At 37.4% G+C, this 20,007-nt stretch overlaps 1 protein-coding gene across 5 annotated transcripts in view; it reads left to right on the top strand.

Moving 5' to 3' along the window:
* Nucleotides 1-20,007, top strand: part of ARAP2 (ArfGAP with RhoGAP domain, ankyrin repeat and PH domain 2) — a 188,209-nt gene that overhangs the window by 24,109 nt on the left and 144,093 nt on the right. For 4 of the 5 annotated variants that reach the window (XR_011464504.1, XM_070372253.1, XM_070372252.1 and 1 more), the window contains exons 6-8: nt 7,135-7,204; nt 12,247-12,300; nt 14,013-14,133. Coding sequence is in view for 4 of the 5 variants with exons in the window: in XM_070372253.1 (XP_070228354.1) it covers nt 7,135-7,204; nt 12,247-12,300; nt 14,013-14,133 (245 nt within the window). In the remaining variant the exon portion in view is untranslated. The remainder of the gene's footprint in view (nt 1-7,134; nt 7,205-12,246; nt 12,301-14,012; nt 14,134-20,007) is intronic. The other variant, XM_005886678.3, reaches the window with a different exon arrangement.

The raw sequence follows: 20,007 nt of genomic DNA, 5'->3' as shown, positions 1-20,007 counted from the left end.
CTAGTGAAGTGAATGAATGGAATCAGATAAAAATTAGAATTTTCAGGCTATTGCTCCTTTCCTATGTGACTCAGTTTCTCAGAATCTCTGTATGCCACACATAAAAATGTAAGGTCAATTGCATTTCCACAAATCTTCTGATTCTCAGCCACTTGTCCTTCCTTTATAGTCACCTCCAGAGTCACTTGTGCATGTATCTCCTGAGACTCTGAAATTCTGTGAGTAAACTTGTTTTGCCTTCAATTTGATCTGTTGCAGGCTTAGCAGTCATCTCTCTGAAACCTCCTGAGTTGGTTCCATCCCTTCTTGTGCTTTCTTGATTTCCTGATACTGTTCTTTACATTTTTGTTCAAGTTAGTTTGTAGGTATTTATTTTTATTTGTTTTTTCATCCTTTGAGATTTTAGGAGAAGTAGAGATAAATGGCGGAGAAGGCAATGGGAACGCACTCCAGTACTCTTGCCTGGAAAATCCCATGGACGGAAGAGCCTGGGAGGCTGCAGTCCATGGGGTCGCGAAGAGTCAGACACGACTGAGCGACTTGACTTTCACTTTTCACTTTCATGCATTGGAGAAGGAAATGGCAACCCACTCCAGTGTTCTTGCCTGTAGAATCCCAGGGACGGGGGAGCCTGGGGGCTGCCATCTATGGGGTTGCACAGAGTCGGACACGACTGAAGCAACTTAGCAGCAGCAGCAGCAGAGATAAATGCAAACTTTTAAGTGGTCATCTTAGCTAGAAGCTGTTGAGTTGTTTTATTTATTTATTTTTACAGAGTATGACTCCATAAAATAGAGAGGTCTGAGTCTTTTAACATAGTTTTACATATACCATGTCATGTAAGAACAAAACTCTTTGTAAATATTAGCAAAATTGTGAGTCACACATTGAAATTTGTACTTTATCGTTGACTTCTAAAACTCCTTTGGCACTTGAGATTTTACGTTAAAATTTGTTTTTTCTTCATTTAAAGCAGAGATGGAAGCTGGGATTTCAGAAAATTTTTGTTTTTGTTTTTTTGGCCTCAGCTCATTTTGGTTCATATTATTTTGGAAACAATCATTTTGGTTTGGTTAAAAGTGAAGAAATGCACTCTAGAAATACACTTTAGAATAGAAAAGTGCTGATATTTTATAGAAATATTATAATTCCTTGAATGTGTATCTATAAAATACTTTATACTAATACTGCAGGATTTAAAAGCTTCGTACTTAAGAGCTATGTGATTAAGTGATTAGCTAAAATAAAAAAGAGCTGTTAAATAAAAATCTGGATTTTTTGGAAATTGTACCAAAAATATTGAGCCTAGCTAGGGTTAGAGCAGAAAATAAGATAAAATATGCATAGGCTTCTTCAGCACTATGTAAATAAGGCAGGTGAATCTGAAATAGCATATTTATGATATCTTTTTCTTAGATATTTTTGAAATAATTGAGAAGTATGTTTGTGATGATTAATAAAAGTCATAAATTTTGACTTAGTTACTTTTCAGTTGTGTGATATTTAAAGATGACAATTTGGTAGCCTCTACCACTTTAATGTCATTGGTTAGCATACTGATCGAATTTTTAAAGAGTTAAAAGATATATTAAAAAAATAAAAACCTTGCTGGCACTTCAGATCGAAATTAAATAGGAGTGCCTTCATGGAAGTACTTCATAGAGATTTAATTGTTTGTATATACACAGTTGTTTAAAAAGAGCTTTTAAAATACACAGTTTTTGAGACAATAAAAACCAACACCAGGTGGCGAGACTGTATTTAAGATAGCAGTTGAAGCTGCCCTACCAGAACTCAAGGGAATAGCTTATAGAAATCAGTAACACTGCACCTGCCTTATAAATTATTGTAAACAAAACTTCTCAAAACAATGTTTCCCTTTAGGATCCTAACAACAAAATAGTATAAAACCTAGGCTAATATTTTTTCTTGTCTGCTTTAACCTTTTTTCCTGAAGGAATTCTGAAGTACTTTGCAGAATTGAACTCACATATCAAATGGGCGGAGGTCAAATGTTACTGCGACCTGAAGGAATATGCAAGATACTTAGCTGTAAAAATGTGCCAGCATCTGTTCTGAGTAGTTGTTAAGAGCACAGACTTAGGGACCAGACTGCCTGAATTTTCTTCATAGAAATGATCTCTATTAATTGTGTGACTTGGGTAAATTATTTAACCTTCCAGTCCTTCAGTGCCTTCATCTGTAAAATAGGAATATTTTTGCCTCCTATGGTTGTTTGGAGGATTAAATGAATTAATATTTATGTATAGCTTGCTACAGTGTCTAGAACAAAGCACTATATAAGTGTTTGTTATTTTTATTATCAAAATTATTGTGCCAAATAAGTTCTTTATTGACTGAGGTTTTAAAATCTGTGTATAATAATTTATCAGTATTTCAGATCTAATTTGTGTCATGTGATAGGAACACAGACTGGAGTGACATTGTTTTTATATCTTGTCTGTTTTCAACATTTACTAAATAAATTGTTAATTGAAATTTAAGGGAAAGGTATAAGTTATGTTAGAGAAAGCTTTTAAAGTACTTTAGCAACCTCTAATTGTCTGTAATAGATTAATTTTACATACTTACCTTGGAATTAGTTGCTGGATATTGAGTAGACGTTTATAAATATATGAGAAAAATATTTAATTCTTACACAGAAAAGATAATTCTTAAAAGTCAACGATTCATAACTTTCTTTTTAAATTTAAAATTGTATTGACATTTAGAAACAGTGCATCTTAAGCTCTCCCTTTTATGCAGTTGAAATTTTGGTTAAATTTTAGAGTTTGCCAGTTCAAATCCAAGTGTCCATTTGGCAGAAAGGGGACTTATATTGTGAGATAGTATCTAAGTACAAGTTCTTATCTTTAACCAATTGATAGAATTTAGTATTAAAGTTCACATGCAGAAAATAGCTAATTTAATGTTGACACATTTAATGAATAAAATAGATTATATGTGTAGTTTTAGAAACATATTCGTTGATTTGCATCTTTAAATAGGAAGATACAAAATGCACATATCTTAAATAATATATTTTAAGAAGATGTAACTGTGAAATGTATTTTAAAATTACATGGAAATATTGATGAATTAAAAAGTTTTTGTCAGAAAAATCTGATCTTTAGTATTTGAAAAGAACAAAATAAATTAACGGTAAACTCGTTGAGTTAGTAATTTATTTTCTCTATCCATAAAATGAGAATTTGAGGAAGCATCTTACAATGAGAAATACATTTATTTGTTATTCTATGCACTAGATATTGAGCATATTTTATATGCTAGAAACTGGTAGTCATTGGTTTTACATTGATTAAAAAGACATGGTTTCAGTGCTCAAGAATCTCAGTATCTATTGAATAGTAAGGGAAATGGAGGACATAAAATAAATGTATAATTGAAAATTCTCCTAAGTGTCATTAAGAAATGGAGCAAGAGGCCAAAGCAACCTGAAGGATTTGCGTTACTCAACGGTGGCCACTTAGGGGAATGACTTTTGAACTGAGATCTCAAGGACAAGCCAGCTATGTGAGGAGCAGGCAGCATTTTCTTGGCATATGGGAAGGCCGCAAGACAAAAAAGAATCTAGAGAGAGGAGACAGTATGGTTGGAAGACAGTGTCCACAGAATAGGTACCCACAGATTGGATGCCTGGCTGGATGAATGAATGATAGCAGAAATAATGTTTTAATGGTAGGATCGCAAAGTGGCTGTCTTCAACTACAGAGCAGTTGATTTTTCAGCTGCCACACTCTCATTCCATTTCATTGTGGGCTGGGATTTGTCTTATTTACCTGATCTTCCATAGCTTATTAGACAGATTTAACCTTTATACTGTGCAGTACCGCAGCAATTAGAAGCAAAGGATTAGAGACATATCTAATCCTTTAGATACACATCTCACAGCATCTTAAAAACATAGTGCTAAGTGAAAAAAAGTGAGAAACAGTGAGATCTGTAGCACCATGCCATTTATGTAAATTAAAAATACATGTTTTGTGAACTTATGGTAGTGGGAGGAAGGCATAGTTAGGGAGTTTGAAATGGACATGTATGCACTGCTGTATTTGAAAGGGAATAACCAGCAAGGACCTACTATATAGCACATGGGACTCTGCTGAATGTTGTGTGGCAGCCTGGGTGGGAGGGGAGTTTGGGGGAGAACGGCTGTATGTATATGTACGGCTGAGTCCTTTTGTTGTTCACCTGAAACTACCATGACATTGTTAATCAGCAATACCCCAATACAAAATAAAAAGGTAAAAAACATACTGGGTTAAAATGGCTGAACACATGCAATAGTCACCTGGCAGTTGAGAAAATCAAAATGGTTGGAGTATCTTAGGAGTTGAGTCTCTCAGAGGCAGAGGTTTTGGTTGACTTTCTTCAGAAAGCCAAGTATTAAGTGTGTTCTTTGTAGTCAGTGCCTGGGAGGAGAAATGTAGCTAGGCATGTGGTAGCATCTCTGACTGATCTCTGAGCTGTCTGCCCTCCCTCTTCCCCTACTCATTTTCCTGGATGATGCCTCAGACCTCAAACTGTCTATCCACATGCTAATGGAATTCTAAGAAAACTTTAAGTCCAAGTGACTGCAACTGAACAGTCTTAAGTAAGACAGGTTAAAGTAAGTTTTAAACTTCTTTTTAGTCCGTGCTTTGGCAGGTTTTGAAACTCTGAATCTAACTCTGAGGTTTCAGAAGTTTTCCCGCCTTCTGCCAACCTTTCTTTTAAAATACAGATTATTTGAGTGCTGGTCAGTTGAGGTTTTACTTGTCATCTTGCTGTTTCGCTAAGGGGACATTTGCTTAATCATGTCACTCTTTTAGTCAACAGATTCTTTTTTAGTACCATATTTGTCTCTGTGTTAGCTGCTGATCATATAGTAGAGAATGAAATATCCTTGGACTTTGTCCTTGTAAAGCATAAGGACTGGTGTGGGAGTCAGCAACTCAACAAACATAACTACAGACTGTGTTAAGTGCTATGAGGAAAAAGAGAGGGTGCTTTCAGAGAATAACTTTGTGATTTGCTTTGGATTGGTTTGTCAGTGGAGGAATGTCTGTGTGGGTGGTTAAGTGGAACTCTGAAAGATAAGGAGTAGTTAGCCAAGGAATTAGGGGGGTAATGGAAGGTCCTAAGGCCTTTATCTCCTACAGATGTTGATTATTTTTATTCTAAAATGGGAGATTATATGCACTACTGAACTCTGCTTCTGCTAAGTCTCTTCAGTTGTGTCGGACTCTCTGCGACCCCATAGATGGCAGCCCACCAGGCTCCCCCGTCCCTGGGATTCTCCAGGCAAGAACACTGGAGTGGGTTGCCATTTCCTTCTCCAATGCATGAAAGTGAAAAGTGAAAGTGAAGTGGCTCAGTCGTGTCCGACTCTTAGCGACCCCATGGACTGCAGCCTACCAGGCTCCTCTGTCCATGGGATTTTCCAGGCAAGAGTACTGGAGTGGGGTGCCATTGCCTTCTCTAGTTTCCTATTCATCATGTAAGGTGGGCAGACGCCTGACACAAAATCTTGATTTCTTGAATTAGTGTTGAGATTGTGTGGGAGGGAGGGTGTCTAGTTACCTGCCTTTAAGTGTGACAGATCAACATGAAATGAGCCTAGTGATTTTATTCAATGTATAATTATTGTGTATTTGCTTAGTATTTTTTACCTTGTAACTCTTAATGCTGGCAATTTGAAGAACCCTTGGGTTCTGTGAAGAAAGTAAAAACCAACACTGTTGAATGTTGCAAGGTTAAGAGAACACGTGGCACACCAAGAGAAGTTAAAAAGAAGCAGAAGGTTGAGGGAATAAGCCGGAAAGAACAAGGTAGTTGGTTGTGGTTATATAATTTTAAGCTTTTGTCATAGTCTTACTACTTCGTGATTAACCTTTTGAGCTCTTATCATAGTCTTACAATTTCATGATTAACTGAAGGCTTATATGCGACAATGTTGTCCACACCAATGGATTTTGAAACTTCTCTCAGATCAATTTGCTCTAATTTTATCTAAGGAGAATAATTTGGCTAATGATCAACGTGGGCGGCTTGCTGTATTTCATTAGTGTAACAAGTGTGTGGGCTCAGGAAGTAGCCCGGAAGACAAGTTCTCCACACTTTCTGAAGTGTTTTTTCTATCTTTAAATCTTCTGAAAACCACAGAAAGTTATACAATTTCCTTAACTTAAATGTGTTAGAAAACTGCAAAAGGAAAAGGTAGACCTGGTTATCCACTTAGTTTAGAGATGACTTTTAAAATAGGAAGTTTTTGTATATTATCTGTAATAAAGGCCAAAGGTATCTCGATTATGTCAGTTCACGCTGAGTCATGTAGAGAATAGACAGTCAAAACCTTTAGGGCTGTCTGACTTTGGTGAAAGGGACTGAAAAATAAAAACAAGCCCAAGTAGAAGTGGGTCTTCAGTTTTCCCTTATATAGTCAGGGTGATTTTTTTCCTCCTTTATGCCTAAATAGAGAACATATGATGACATAATTTTGCTTTGCTTCTCGAGTCAACAACCATTTCAAACTGCATTTGCCTTTCATATGATTCTTTTTCTCAAAATGTTAATGTTTCAGCGAATTTTGGATGATTGCAAATGATTCTCTATATTTAGACAGGGCCTCTTCAGCTTATTTGATCAGAATTAAATATATCTATGTAAATCCAATTGACAAAGCTTTGTTATTTTAGCAAAACATTATTAATGCTCCAAAGCAGAGATTTAAAAGCTAAGATAAAATGTTATAATCTTAATGAAAGATAAAAATTCTTATTATTAATGTTTTCATTAAGGGATTATCCCTTTAAAGGATATGATGTGATGATCGTGTTTTTGTCCACACTTTACAGGTATGGGAATGACACAGTAAGTTACAGTTTAAAAATGATGACCCTGTTAGAAGTATCCTTTTTAAAAACACCTAGAAACACTGATTAGAAAGTGTCATTGTATGTATTTTCTTTCCTTTGTACCATTGCCTAAACTGCATCGTCACAGCCTATTTTCTTCACTGTTTTAACAGCAACAAATGGGAATGTACTGAAACACAGTTATGGTACAAATGCATTTAAAATCCAAGTTCATGGTTCTTAATAATGTGAAATGACAATTTCATGTGTTTTACAGAAAACGCATGTTTCAGAAGAGATGGGTGAAATTTGATGGCCTTAGCATTTCTTATTACAATAATGATAAGGTAAGTATGTTTTACAGTTTTAAAAGATTGTCCTGTGTGTGCTGAATTTATTTCAATAAACAAAGCACATGATTTGGTCTTTAGGTGTTGGATTATCAGGATGAAAAGAATTTGCATAGAGTAAAACACTTAACTCTTTTCATAGGTTAACTTTTTTGTGGTGCATAAAATTGAGATTTTTAAAAACTTACGTATCTAACAATTATTTGTGGAGAATCTCCTGCAAACTACTAGAATTGCTATAGATGATATACAGATATATAAGAAATTGCCTTTATTTTAGGTAGCACTAAGAATGTTTAGAGAACAATACCACAAAGGAGAAGTTACTTTGTTCTCTAGAAGGGCTATGAAGGAACCAAGGAATGCTTCTTGCACGAGATTTCAAATGGCCATGAATTTTGAAGAAAGAGGAGTTTGTACGTAAACAGGAAGAACAGGACTTGATAGTTGATAGAATGAGTTGCCCAGATTCTTTGGTGGGAAAATAGTGAATGTGAGGGAGACTAATGGCTGATGAAGCTGAGAAGGTTGGGTTTGGAGTTCCAGCTCATTGAAAATCTTAAAGTGCAAGGGCTTAAAATGTATTCTTTCAGCAGTTGAATCTTAATGACATGTACTGTTTTCATCAGGTGCTTCTTCATTAGGTATGAGAATGTCTTTATTCTTAAGAGCTGTAGACTGAGATATTTTGGAGTGAAGTGTCATGAAATCTGAAAATGTCTTGAATTTACTTCTCTATATATACTTTATATATAAGCATATTTATATATTATAGATGTATATGTATATGCACACGTGCATAATTAGGTAAAACAAAAAGGTTTCAATGTTAACAAATGTCAAATTGAGGTAGAGGTTATGAATGTTCATTGTACTAATCTTTCAACTTCTATGTGTTTGAAAATTTCCTTAAATAAAAAGTTGGTACTAATAAATATACCTTATTTTTTTGTTAGTCAAAATCATACAATTTTATAATCTTAACTGCACATTCTTTTAATATACAAACAACAGTTAACCACATTCTCTTATTTAAAGTTTATAATCTAAAATCATCTTCTCATTAGAGATTTTTCACTGCCTTATATTGGTGTTATTTCTGGCTTGAACATTGAGGTAGATTGCTTTTCATATATTGATTCTTTAGTGCTACAAGACGAAGAGCATAAGCTTTTAGAAATAAAGTAATACACACTGCAGGCTAAAACACAGGATAGTAGGAGGTTTAGAGAAGTGTTCACTGGTTTCACTTTGCAGGGATCACTATAAACCATCAGGTAGGTTTAAACATGCCTCTTTAATGTTTGCAGGATGATGAGATGAATATTTGTAAATGCTAGTTTTCTACCTTAGCTGCTGTTTTTAGTTTGCTTGTTGATTTGAATATCCAGGCAGTTTCTGTACGTAGGGTGGTTATAATGTATGCTCTGTACCTGATGCAATCTCACCCCTGGTTTTCTTCATCACCTGTGCCCTTCTCTGATTTGCTTGAAATGAGGAAGGAAACTATTCAGAAGTGAGACAGGCTTCCCTGTCATCAGGCTCATTATCCCCTTCTGGGGGAGAGGATGTCTAGTATCTCTGACCAACCAGATTCATTCTGTCCTTTAAAAGCTCATTTCAACTGCATTGAGGAGACGAGCACATACCTGCCTTGATGCAATAAAGATGATGCAGCCTTGGCTTGAAATCGAGACAAAAAGTTTATGATAAAACAAATTATTATAGGGATTTCTATGGTGGTCCTGTGTTTCGGATTCCATACTCTCAATGCCAAGGGCCTGGGTTTGATCCATGGTTGGGGAACTAAGATCCTAAGCCGTGTGGTATGGCATATATATGTATATAACAAATTATTTAGCTTCACATTAAAATTTTTTAAAATGTTAAATTGTTTCCTATGGCACTTTTTTCCTTTACTATTCAGATGATTGGTGTCATGTTGGCAAAAGAACCCCAGGACCACTAGATTAGGTGTTTCCTAAAAGGAGATGTGGTTTCTGTTGTGACCCTTCTGGCTGAAGGGCTGGATTGGTGGACTGGGAAGAGAGGATTGTAAGGCCAGTGAAAAGAGGGCACGGGTGGGGCCATAGCTGCCATCTCAGCTGGGTGTGGAGTTTTCATCACTAGTTGCAGCTCCAGGGCTCTTGAGCGCAGGGTCACTAGTTGTGGCACATGAACTTAATTGCTCTGTGACATGTGAGATCTTCCTGGGCCAGGGATCAAATCTGTGTCTCCTGCATTGGCAGGCAGATTCTTCACCACTGAGCCACCAGGGAAGTCCCTTCCAGTGTTTAAATATACACTTGAGGGGCATGTGGCCGGGCTTTCAGGAGGTAGTTTGCAGAGTTGCCTATTCCCTTAGTTTTCTTCTGCTTTTCTCAGTGCCACTCAATCATGTCTCAGCAAGGCCTTTTCAATTGTATTACTGAAAATGGCATCATCCCAGCAGGTTTGATATCTTGTCACCTGCCAAGAGATCTGACTCACCCTCCTCTCACTCAGCTGTGGGCAGAATTGCCCCGTGGTCCTTTCATTGTCTGCAAGTGGTAGATAAATGACAAACTTGACCTAAATATCTGTGTGTTATAGGCTCCGGGGATGCTTTAGAATTTCTTTCCTTCAGGAAAATTTTACACTCTGAAAAACGCAGGCATTTTGAGCCTGGTGTCATTGAGTTTCCTTTTTTTTCCCCCTCTGTATTGTCTTTATCGTGTGCTGGAAGGGAAATGTAAAGTCACCTCTACAGTGTTAAAAAATTTCGAGATTGATCTTGATAATTCATAATAGTTATAAATGAGCCTTTAGAGAAAGTGCAACTTCCTAAAGTTCAAGTGACATAATACTTTGCTTCTTAAGTACATTTTGATCACTTCTGGGGGATTCATTTTTCTATTACTCTTCTATAAGTACTGACCTGTTAAACAACATTATTGTAGATATGTGGGTGAGTTGTTATGTTTTTAAGGAATTAAAAAAAAAAAATTCTATGAAGAGATTTAGTGGAAGGAAAATCTCCTTTTTAAAATTCCTGTCTTTCCCTACAATGCCGTTTGACTTTTCTCTACTGAAAAACTGGTTAATGGTAAAATTTTATTCAACAAACAGTTAATTATCCCATTAGAGATATGTGTTTTATAAACTCCTCTAATCCTTAGGCAAACTGCAACTTGAGAGTGGACCACCTAGAAGTGATAATTGCTTTTGAATACTCTGAATTTTTCATTATCTGGTCTCAGCCAGTACAGACTTACAGTCAGGTAGACCCTTTCACTGTTCCAAGGGTGCTGGGCCTCTTCACGTCTCTCAGGCTGCCTGACAGTGGAGAGACAGTCTCTCCCTCCTGTCAATTCCTAGAGTCCTTAGTAGTCTAGTACAGCTTGGTACCTGCCTGTATTTATTGAATTTTTCTTTGCTAAACCAGTCATGTGATGTCTGTCTGTACAGGGACTTTTTTCAACAGTATCAGGGTACAACTGTGAAAAACTTGGGCATATCTTTACATGTAGTCTCACCTCTATGGTTTTGCTCTTCCTCTGAATCCATTAGACATTACAGTCCATGAAAATCCTGTGCAAACTTCAAGGCCCATCTTGTTCATCTTCATGAATCTTTCCTTTATTCTCTCCAACTATGGCATTTGAACAATAATAAGCAGGAAAAGTGAGAAGGAGCACTAGCTGAAAGTAGGGAAGCAAATCAGGAGAGTGGGAAGTAAATAAGGCATTAATTTATCAGGATGTAGGCTGTATAGGCTGGTGGAAGTACTAAAAAATAAATTTAGAAAAATACTAAAAATGAGCTGTCAGAATTTGTATGATTATGATTGATTGGACATAAGATTCATTCATTCAGAAAATATACAATACTGATTATGTGAAAGGTGGTGAAGGAAATAGAACTATGATGCACAGTCAGTTTAGAAAGATTGTATTAATCAGATGATCACAAGTAAATATAAAGATCATCATTTAAATTAGAGTTAGTAGTTGTTACAGACAGAGAAGGCAATGGCACCCTACTCCAGTACTCTTGCCTGGAAAATCCCATGGACGGAGGAGTCTGGGAGGCTGCAGTCCATGGGGTCGCTGGGAGTCGGACACAACTGAGTGACTTCACTTTCACTTTTCACTTTCATGCTTTGGAGAAGGAAATGGCAACCCACTCCAGTGTTCTTGCCTGGAGAATCCCAGGGACGGGGGAGCCTAGTGGGCTGCCATCTCTGGGGTCGCACAGAGTCGGGCACTACTGAAGCGAATTAGCAGCAGCAGCAGCAATTTTTATAGAGGAAGAGCACAGGTTCCTATTAAGGTTTTCTTCCTGGATCAGGTTGAGGGGCCTGAGAGAAAAGCCGAGTTGGAGAACTTTTTTCAGGAATATAAATTCCCTGGTGGCTCAGAGGTTAATGCGTCTGCCTACAATGTGGGAGACTTGGGTTCGATCCCTGGGTCAGGAAGATCCCCTGGAGAAGGAAATGGCAATCCACTCTAGTATTCTTGCCTGGAGAATTCCATGGACGGAGGAGCTTGGTGGGCTACAGTCCACGGGGTCACAAAGAGTCGGACACGACTGAGCGACTTCCCTTTCATATGCTGAAACAGGAAAAGAAATGGAAGCAGTAAGTATGTGAAGACGGATATGTAAAATGGTGCCTTGCAGAACAGAGTGTGTGGTGTCACTGGATTGAGGAGAACCATGATGTGTGAAGGAGCTTCAGGAATCAGGAAGTAGCGGGGAGCAAGTTGACATTGTAGGGGACTCCCAAGTCATGTGGGTGCAGAAGAGCAGCCCAAGTCAAAGGCTATTCTGTTGAAGACTAATTGACCAAGAAGTGATATCTTAATAGACCATTATAGATGAAGATAATTCAGTTTTAGAGTTTGAGGTGCTTATGGGACAGTTAGAGGTACCATGGATGATGCAAAAATATGGGAGTGGATTGGGTAGAAATAGACAAGGAATAGAGGAAGAGACAGATTTTAGAATTCTCCCCATAAAATTGGTAGTTGAAATAGTAAGAAGGGATTTTTTTCCCTTAGGAAGAGAAGCTAAAACCCCCAAAATGGAAAATAAGGAGAAGAAAAAGTTATTCTGTAAGTACTCATTCCTTGACATCCCTCTCCTTTTTCTAGGAAGTTACCTCCTCATATTCCTAAATCACAATTCAAATATCTTACTTGATTTTGGCTGCTTAAGAGGACAAAGGAACATCTTCAAGGCATTGTTATTGAAGATGACATAAAGATGAATAGGGTTTTGATGGATACGTGAAGTCAGGGATCGGGGATAGAGGAAGACAGCGGAGCAGAGGAAACTGTCAAATAACTAAGAGGGAATACCATGAGAATATAATGTATGTCCTCAACTGGCAGAGGAGAAACCTCCCAGGAGACCCATCTTCCTGCTCATGCAGCTGTCTTTTACCCATCTGCTGTGTACAGCTGTAGTTTGCTGCTGGGAGGAATATGAACATGACACTTGTGCTCTGCATGGAATGACTTAGTAGGTTCTTTGCCTAACCGGTTGTTTCAGATCCTTGGGACTTGACTCAAAAGTAATGGCTCCATGGATGCTGGAAGAGAATTGTAGAAGAAACCTTATTGAGCTGTGTCCAAACTCTCTTGACACCCAAGACATTTTGTAATGTGACCTTGATTTATATTTTCAGCCTCATCTGTGTCCAGCTTCTTTTGATACTCAACACTTTGCATAATGTGGCCTTGATGAATGTTTTCTACGTCATCTCTTTTGATTCTACACTGCAGCTCCTCTTACTTCTCTACTTGACTCCTCTATTACTCAGTCTTTCCAGCCAGAATCTGCCACCACCACCCGGCCCCACCTCCTCACATATCTATTTGGTTAACTTAAGGTTTCTTAAAGTCAGGTTCAAATGTCACTACTTCTGTGAAAATGTCTGCTTTCTTAAAAGGAGAACTGACAGTTCTCATCTTTGTACTCTTTATTTCCCATAGTTTTTACTCACTTTTAAACTTGTCTCTCAGGTTAGTTTGTTTTTATTTTTGTTTTTGCGGCTATTTGAATGTGAATGTACAAGTACTCTTGGAATTTTTCTTTCCAACACAGGGCCCAGTCAATATTACATTGTTGGGAAGTAGTTGAAATTGTGGGGTGATTATTATGCCAAATGGTTTAGGATGGTCCAGGAAAGCACAGACTGAGAAAGTCATTGAGAATCTTAGGAATGACCTTCAAAATTGTACTGTGTATATGCCTATTGCAAACAGCTGAATCTGTATCTTTTTATTCTTTAGCCCCTGGAGACTAAAAAGTGATGCAATGTGAGATTAAGATTTTCATCATCAGAGTGTTGACTAATAGGGTTAATTGATAGAAGTCCAGTAGTCTGGTTTCTTAGATAATATTCTTGCTCACAGTGTGTAGCAAGTTTTGAAATGGTTCAGTTACAGTACCTGTAATGGCCAGCAGATGCCTGCAAACACCATAAAATCATTTTGACTAGACTGTTTTCAAAGAACATACTGCTGTTTTTCAGAACGATGTATTGCTATTCTAGTACGGTTGTTTGTAATGTGATTCATTGCCTAAATGCAGATGAGGAGAAAATTGAAAAGACATCTCACTTGGAAGAGATACTTAATATTTTCCTTTCTGGGCTATTAAGTGTATATGAGGATATATGCTGTTTGTATGTGATTTTTAAAAATTTAGATTGAGATTATGAAACAGCAGCAGTTATAAATACCATGCCATTCTATTTTTGATCAAGGGAATGTTATCTTAATGTGTCTTCTCTGTGTATCTTTTCCTCTAACCAATACAGGAGAAGTATTCAAAAGGAATAATCCCCCTTTCTGCTATATCTACGGTACGAGTTCAAGGAGACAACAAATTTGAAGTTGTTACAACACAAAGAACTTTTGTTTTTAGAGTAGAAAAAGAAGGTAAGTCTTTATCCTTATAAAAATGTTCACATGAATTTCTTCCCAGTCAGAAATTTAATAAACAAGCTAGAAATGGCAGGCAATCTTTAAATATGTTGCTTTTAATTAATTTACATTGTCTATTAGTTTTTGAAGGCCATAATATCAAAACATAAACAAGACGACGAGTCACTGTTGTTTGTTCACTGTTCTTTCATGCAACAAATATTTAGGGCAAATCTACTGAGTGCCAAGGACTCTTCTAAATTTGGGGTATATAGCAGTGAAAAAAAGTAGACAAAAATCTCTGCTTTTATGGAGCTCACTTTTAGCTGTTGATAATGCAAAGTAGTTACTTAAGGTGGAAAACAACAATTGAAAGATTGGTTTTATAAAGTTTATCTGTGGCTGATTTTAACTGAACATGCAGGCATAGTAACCATTCTAATATAGATTTTGGAGCGTCTTTTCTATTCCTTGAGTTTTTTTTTTTCCCCCACCTTGTATCATCCTATGGGTCAGTTAATGGCTAAAATTGATCTAAAAATGACATGTGGTTTGTGGATGGAGTCTAAACCTTTGTATCTTATCTTTTTTGGAAGGGTGCAGGAGAGGTAGAGATAGGGAAGTTAAAAGTTCTCTGTTGTGACCTTGACTGTCAATATATCAGTACAATAAACGTTACTGCTCTTAAATAATATAGATAAGGCCATCTTCATTACCTAAAGCATTAGATTTTAAAACCTTTTGTCATTTTAATGTAGATACTAACTTGATTTTTAAAAGTACTTCTTGGTACTTAACTATTTGAATATTGGTGACCTGGAAAAATGACTGAATATGTGGTATTTGCTAAAAGCTTCATTTTCAAAATAGTCTAATGAGGTTCATAGGTATTATAGTTAGTATCCTATTTTATGCATAAACAACAATACTAGCTATTGTGGAGCAGTATTTGTCTTTTATAAATTGCTAGACTCCTTGAACATATGTCAATGCATGGCATATAGAACACATTCAGTAAATGTTATCTGTCACTGAAAAGCTTCCATTATTACTTTAGATATTCAGTAAATAAAAAGTCCCAATGCTGTTCACACTGGAGCCACATTTTTCAGACTGTGAGTCACTCACTTCCATTTATGAGATCAACTTAGTGGTTTCAGATGGTGTCCCCAAAGCCCCCAAACAAAAACCAAACAAACATGAAGTAGAATAAGGAGTATCAAAGTGCAGTGCCTACAGCCAGGGTATCATACGTGAATACACGTATCATGCTGTGTATTGTATATGCTGCCCAGGTGTAATGTAAAAGTGTTTCTCTCTTGACTTGATCTTTAAAAAAAAGTCACGAACTATCACCTGGAGTCGAGGTTGGCAAACTGGCCTGTAACCTAAATCTGGTTCACTGCTTGTATTTGTAAATACTGTCTTACTAGTCCCCAGACCGGAGAAGGCAATGGCAACCCACTGCAGCGTTCTTGCCTGGAGAATCCCAGGGACGGGGGAGCCTGGTGGGCTGCTGTCTGTGGGGTCGCACAGAGTTGGACACGACTGAAGTGACTTAGTGGCGGCGGCAGCAGTCCCCGGACACTCTCATTCATTTACACGTTGCCTTATGGCTCTTTCTGTGCTGCAGTGGCAGCGTTGAGTAATTGCTGTAAACTGTCTGGCCAGGAAGGCCTAGGAAATTTACTCTCTGACCCTTTCCAGAAAGTTTGCCAAGCCCTAGAGTATTTGATACAGACATATGTATTGTGACTCATTGCCTGAAATTCAGAAAGTCTTCCACAGTTGTGATACTCAATATGAGACACATATTTGATATCACAGTTTCTCTGTTTCTGTATTTTCTTAAAACACACGACATTGCTCCTGTCAACTGGCTATCAGAATGGTCTGTCCTTATGTTCTGGCCTCCACTGGCCGAGCTAAATGCTAATTTCTTTGAGGTGCTTATCCTCTTCCCCTTGGCTTCTCATAGTAAAATTCACATATGCCACAGAGTCTGCATTTTAAGATAGATGTACTAAATAAAGCTTCAACTTGTGTGAAAATCTGTTTAGCCATATTTACTTGTGGCAGTTAAAAATTAAACAGACACATTTTATTGAAATAAAATGTATCAACCCACACATGTTTAAAAGTTACATGTTTACAATGGACCAATAAATCCCTCTGTGGTATGGAGTTCATCTTTATGATGTAAGCCTAGTATAAGAATTTCATGAACTTTAGTATGAATTTTTGTGTGTTGAATAAGGCTTAGGTCTTTAATTTTTAAAACCATGAAAATACTGCTTCAGTGAAAACAGACTAACCACATAGAATTACTATGTTATTTTCATTGAAAGTTGTTTTTACATAGTAACAGCTCACATTTTTAAAAGTGTAGATATTTATAGATAGATAGATAGATAGATAAATGGCACATATGTCTATATGTTTATAGGGAACCGTCAGCAAGATGCTGAATGTGTTTTTATTAAGTGTTTGTCTTTTTGTCCTCCTTCCATGTGTACAAATGCTTGATCATTTTTTATTTGGTAGAAACAGATATCAATCATAGTTGCTTATAAAAAACTTTGCTTCAGTCTTATTAAGAAGCAAAATCAAAGTTTAGGACAGAAAGGGGCAGTAGTTTGACATCTAACAGAGATGAATTCTTTATTTTTGGTGAAAAGATTCTGAGTGACCTATATACACAGCTCCCTTTGTCTCCCCTGAAACCAGTGTCACGATTTCTAAACTCCCATGTCACCCACTGGCATTGCTAAGAGAAGATTACAATTTGGCAGCTTTTCCCTGCAGATTTTCTAAGGTTTCAATTCCCCTGGGTTTCCTAGTGAAATGTTGTTTTCTTGGCTGCAAGTTAATTTTATTGAAATTATGAGGTCTGGAATTCTCTTCCTCAACCTAGAAAATGTAGTCTGATTCCTTTCCTCCTCAAGCAGAACTACTGGGATTGCTCAGAGGATTGTAACAGCTAATGATCCTTCAGTTAATCTGTATTCCCTTGACACCTGTGGTAACACAGGTGTTGTGTTACTTTAAGAAACAGGTGATGTTTTCAGTGGGTAGTTCTCATAATTAGAAGAAAGCTTAAGAATTCTGAGTGGTCCAAATATAAACCCAAAATGGCTTAAAGACTTAAACATAAGACATGACACCATAAAACTCCTAGAGGAGAACATCAGCAAAACTTTCTCAGACATAAATCATGCCAGTGTTTTCTTAGGTTAGTTTCTCAAGGAAATAGAGATAAGAGCAAAAATATACAAATGGAACCTGATCCAATTTACAGGCTTTTGCATAGTATAGGAAACCATTAAAACAAAAACTCTGAATGGGAGAAAATATTTGCAAATGATCTGACTGACAAAGGCTCAATCTCCAAAATACACAAACAGCTCATACAACTTAACAACAACAAAAAACCCACTCGAAAAATGAGCAGAAGACCTTAATAGACATTTCTCCAAAGAAGACATATAGATGGCTAGGAGGCGCATGAAAAGATGTTCAAAATCACTAATTATTAGAGAAATGCAAATCAAAACTACTATGAGACACCACCTCACACCCATCAGAAGAGCCACCATTAAAAACTCTACAAATAACAAATGCTGGAGAGGATGTGGAGAAAAGGGAACCCTTCTACACTGTTGGTGGGAATGTACATTGGTGCAGCCGCTATGGAAAGCAGTACGGAAGTTTCTCAGAAAACTAGAACTACCATATGACCCAGCAGTCCCACTTCTGGGAATATACCTGGACAAATCTATAATTCAAACAGATACATGCATCCCAGTGTTCATAGCGGCCTAGTCACAATAGTCAAAGCATGGAAACAACCTAAATGTCTATCAACAGGTAAGTGGGTAAAGGAGATGCGGTGCATACATACAGTAGAATACAACTCAGCCATAAAAAGAATGAAATGATGCCATTTGCAGCAACATGGATGCAACTTGAGACTATCATACTAAGTGACAAAAGTCAGAAAGACAAAGACAAATACAATGTGTCACTTACATGTGGAATCTAAAATATGGTGCAAATGAACTTGTCTATAAAACATAAGTAGACTCAGATGTAGAGATCAGACTTGTGGTTGCCAAGGGGTAGAGAGGGTGAGGAATAGACTGGGAGTTTGGGGTTAGTAGATGCAAACTATTACATTTAGAATGGATAAACAGTAAAGTCCTATATAGCTCAGGGAACTGTTTCCAGTCTCCTGGGATAGACTGTAGTGGAAAATAATATTTTTAAAAATGAATGTGTATATATCTATAACTGAATCGTTTTGTTATACAGCAGAAATTGGCACACCATTTTAAATCAACTATACTTCAATAATAATAATAAAAAAAAATTCTGAGTAGTCATTCCCTTTCAAGGACCATTTTTGGTACCGCCCCTTAATTGCAGATTCCAAGTTATGTGTCCACCTTAATTCTGTTTCTGTACAGCATCATACAGCCCTCTAGTGGCAGCTGTGAAACTGCAACACTAATTTTTTTTTTTTTTAAGAACACTTGGGAATTTGGGATGAGAAACATATAAATTTTCCTTACCTGTTTTGGGCAAACAGACTTACCTGTTTTGAAATCTTCCTTGTTTTCAGAAGCAATGCATGGAGCTTTTGTCATCTGGAGGAAGAACTAGAGGAGTGAAAGTTCTCTTTGGTGTACTTTGATTGCCTGTCATAATATAATAGACCTCAAACTTTGGGGTCACTGTCGAACTTTTCCTACCTTATTTGCATCCAGGCCAGATTCAGCAAATCTTACCATTTTGACTTTGGAAATATGCCTGGGTTCTAACCAGTTCTCAGCACCTCCACCATTCTCACTCTCCCACAAACCACCTTTTTTTGGGATGATTGTCATAACCTCCCATGATCAACAGCAGTCATATTTTCATTATGGTTGTCAGATCCTCCAGCAAGAAAATGCTGACCTCCCAGACAGGTCCTGTCTCCCACTTCAGAGGCTCTGTTGTCTTTCTAGCTCACCGAGAGTGAAGTCCCTGTGAGGTCCAGAAGCCCATGCAGGGTCTCACCTGTCTTTGTTTTGTCTGTGCTCACCCTCACGCACCATGCTGCAACTACAGGAGCCTCTTGGCCTGTGAACATGCCAAACCTATGGTTGCCTTGGCGCTTGCTGCTTTCTGTGTCCTAGGACACTCTTTCTCCAGTCATCCTCCCCATTGCCTTTGCTGCTGCTGCTGCTAAGTCGCTTCAGTCGTGTCCTACTCTGTGTGACCCCATGGACTGCAGCCCACCAGGCTCCTCCATCCATGGGATTTTCCAGGCAAGAGTACTGGAGTGGGGTACCATTGCCTTCTCTGCCCCCTTGCCTTTAGGCTTTTGCAAAATCATCACCTTCTTCCTGAGCTTTTTTCTGTTATCCTACATAGAATAGTACTTTCTGTGCCCTTCTTCCTGTGTTGTATTTTATCCCATTTCATTGTCAGTGTGTCATATATATCTATGTTTATTGCCTGCCCTCTTTCACAAGAATGTAAACTTCTGGAGAGTAAGGCCAGGATCTATCTTGTTCACTGCTTCATTCCTGGTATTCAGAATAGGGCTTAGAACATAGCTGGAACTAAATGGACACTCATATGAATGAATCATTATCCATAAGAATAACCATAGTGTGTAATAATTCCTTCTCTAATATTGATCATGGGTTACACTGAGGAATCTTTAGATTATATCAAAATTTAAGAGTACATATGAATTTTGTTAGATTCTTTTATTCATGTTTTACATGCCCCTTGTGTGGCAATCCCTCATGTAATCAATCCTATTTTGCTAATGAATGTGTCTACTGCTAAATCCAGTAGAGTCTAGAGGATGCTAAGTATCCTCTGCTGATTTTTTTAACC

This window comes from Bos mutus, chromosome 6, assembly GCF_027580195.1.
Source record: "Bos mutus isolate GX-2022 chromosome 6, NWIPB_WYAK_1.1, whole genome shotgun sequence".
Lineage (NCBI taxonomy): Eukaryota > Metazoa > Chordata > Mammalia > Artiodactyla > Bovidae > Bos > Bos mutus.
The sequence above is the reverse complement of the archived record's forward strand: the minus strand, read 5'-3'. Positions and strand labels throughout refer to the sequence as shown.